General features: G+C 37.3%; 1 gene segment (V, D, J or C); it reads left to right on the plus strand.

The window, feature by feature from the left end:
* The first annotated feature begins 624 nt into the window (after nucleotides 1–624).
* On the plus strand, nucleotides 625–1,204 carry LOC102193955 (Ig kappa chain V region 3381-like). The segment is given in 2 exon segments: nucleotides 625–761; nucleotides 869–1,204. Coding segments are annotated over 2 exon segments (375 nt in total).
* Nucleotides 1,205–2,791: the final 1,587 nt, after the last annotated feature.

The raw sequence follows: 2,791 nt of genomic DNA on the forward strand, positions 1-2,791 counted from the left end.
CAAACTACACAGAAAAATAAAAACAAGACAGTTCACCAACCCACTCACCTAGTCAACCACAACACATCCTATAATACTGTCTGTAGTGTACAAAGTATATGCAATGTACAGTATCAAAAAACCTTTAATAGATCTTACACTGCTGTCAGGTATTTCCACCATCAAGTGTAAAAACAATCCCCCCTAATCATAAAAAAATATACCCTCAAGTTAAAATGCAGGAGTCTATAAGAAAGGTAAGGAAAAACTCAAAATTATACATGGAGTTATGAAAAGGATGAGTGTCCATTTCTAGTTGTAAAGAGGTAAAGATTAAGATAAAATTTCCAGGAAAGCTGATCTCATCTTGCCTGATATGAGAAAGAGAAACCATTAATATTAAACGTTTACAATACGAGATATTCCTTTGTATTTAAATTAGTAAAAAAAATGCAATAGATTTTACAATATTGTTTTTAGTTTTTGAAAACTACAAAAATTAAATAAATAATGCTGCTTATAGTCATTGTACACAGCAGAAATTCCAAACATACCATTTGATCCATTGATAAACAGCTAAAGTCAGATGATTTCCATAGAGGCACTTTGCATCAGCAGCACCATGCTCCAGTGCTCTGGGAGAGTTTATAGTCCTGAGAGTTGAACACTGGATGACTGACAGCTGTCCTTCATCACAACAGAAGCCACAGAAATCCTCCTCATCAAAAACATGACTTTGATCTGCGTCCTCATCTGGACTCTCCTCTGCTGCTGCTTCACAGGTAAAGTCCAGAGAATCAAACTCCTCTCCTCTATCAACATCTGTCCCTCTGAAATGAAGCCCACAAAACCATGAAGCTGCTTTATGTTTTTGTCTCTGTGTCCTCAGAGTCCAGAGGACAGATCACAGTGACTCAGCCTGGAGCAGTGAGCTCTGCTGTGGGAACAACTGTGAGCATCAAGTGTAAAGTCAGTGAGGATGTTTATGGCTCTAGCTTGTTAGCCTGGTACCAACAGAAAGATGGAGGAGTTCCTAAACTGCTCATTTATGATGCTGACACTCTAGAATCAGGGATTCCAGCTCGTTTTACAGGCAGTGGATCAAACTCTGACTTCACTCTGACCATCAGTGGAGTCCAGGCTGAAGATGCAGCAGTTTATTACTGTCAGAGTTATCACTACATCAACAGTCAGCTTGTGTTCACACAGTGAAAAACAGTCGTACAAAAACCTCCCTCAGTCAGAAACTGAACTGATTGCTGCAGCTGGAAGATACTGCAGAGACTGATACAGTTCACTGAGGACACACACACACACACACACACACACACACACACACACACACACACAGAGGGGGAAGGTTTTTTTTATTATTATTTTTTTAAAGAAAGTCAAGAGGTATCAAAGTGGAACAGTTGTTTCAAAATTTATCCTGACCTTTAACCTCAGTTTCATACTAGATGGTATCAATATGATCTATGATTTGCTAAATATGAACAATCAGGTAAGCAAAGAAGACTTTCATTAACATATTTGAAATTAAACTCAATACAACTCAAAGAATACAAGAGGTCTTATTTTAAATAATCTAAACATTTGATGAAACAATCTCACCATGAGATACAGCCAGTACCTGTTGAAGAGCTTTCAGTTAAGACAAATGAACTTCCCTCAGCAGATGGAGGTGTCCATTTATTATTGACGTGTATGTGATAAGTATACCATCCCTCCCAGGATACTTTTTTCCCACATTCATTCAAATCTTGTCATCGCTGAAATATCATCCAAAATATGAACAAAAAATTACCAAATCATAACAAAAAAGAACCACACTAAACCAGGTGTGGACAAGTAATTTTTCTTAGAGGCCATCAGGACCATGAACGCAAAATAAAAATAAAAACAGGGAGCACAAAAAAAGCTAAGAGACAATTTAGGGTGTTGACACAGCCACAGGGCTAGAGAGGAGGGCCACTCGTTTTAGGGGCTGGCCAGGCCGTGGGGCAAGACTGAGAGTCAGAGGTGAATGATTGGGACAGAGCAACTCAGGGGGCTGAAAACTTTGGAGAAAAAAAACCTTTATGAAAATGTAACAAATATAAACCTTTTTTAAGTTCTACATTTTCTATTTCCAGTGAGACAAAGATTTTAGTCTGAAGACAGAATCAATAAACACACAGTCTCAATTTAAAAACAAATTCACTGTTTGTCCATTTTGTTGGCCAACATATAGACTAATTTAAAGAAGAAAAATTTAAAAATACATAATCATTGAAGTTTTGCGAGTGGAGTTATTTGCAGGTGGAAATATTTACATAAAGCTGGAACTACAGTTACTTCCATAAATATTTGGACAACCTTGATCTAATTTTGGTTCTTTATATTACCACAATGAATTTTAATTTTAGTAATCTTAAACACTTGTTTTGTCAAATCTTACTTACAATTACACGAGAAATTAGAAGAAAATTAACTCTCTGAATTTGTCTTTTCCATTATGGCTGTTGTCTCAGGTTGGCGTCACGATGATGCCTCCTGTTGTTAAATGTGTTGTACTGCTACTACTTCTGTTACTTAAACGTAATTTAGATTATGACAGGTTAGTGCTGAACATTGAGATGACAGCTATTTCAGCCCAGCTGTCTCAGGGCGGGAGGCAGGGTAGAATTGAATAGAATAATCCTTTAATTGTCCCACAAGGGGAAATTTGGGTGTAACAGCAGCAAGAAAGACACATATACAAACAAACAGTACACAAGACACAGAACAGTATGGGGCGCCGTTTGTAAACTGAAACATGCCGAAATTAACA

The sequence above is a fragment of the Pundamilia nyererei genome, unplaced genomic scaffold, assembly GCF_000239375.1.
Source record: "Pundamilia nyererei isolate P.nyererei 1_Seehausen unplaced genomic scaffold, PunNye1.0 scaffold01112, whole genome shotgun sequence".
Classification (NCBI taxonomy): Eukaryota; Metazoa; Chordata; class Actinopteri; order Cichliformes; family Cichlidae; genus Pundamilia; species Pundamilia nyererei.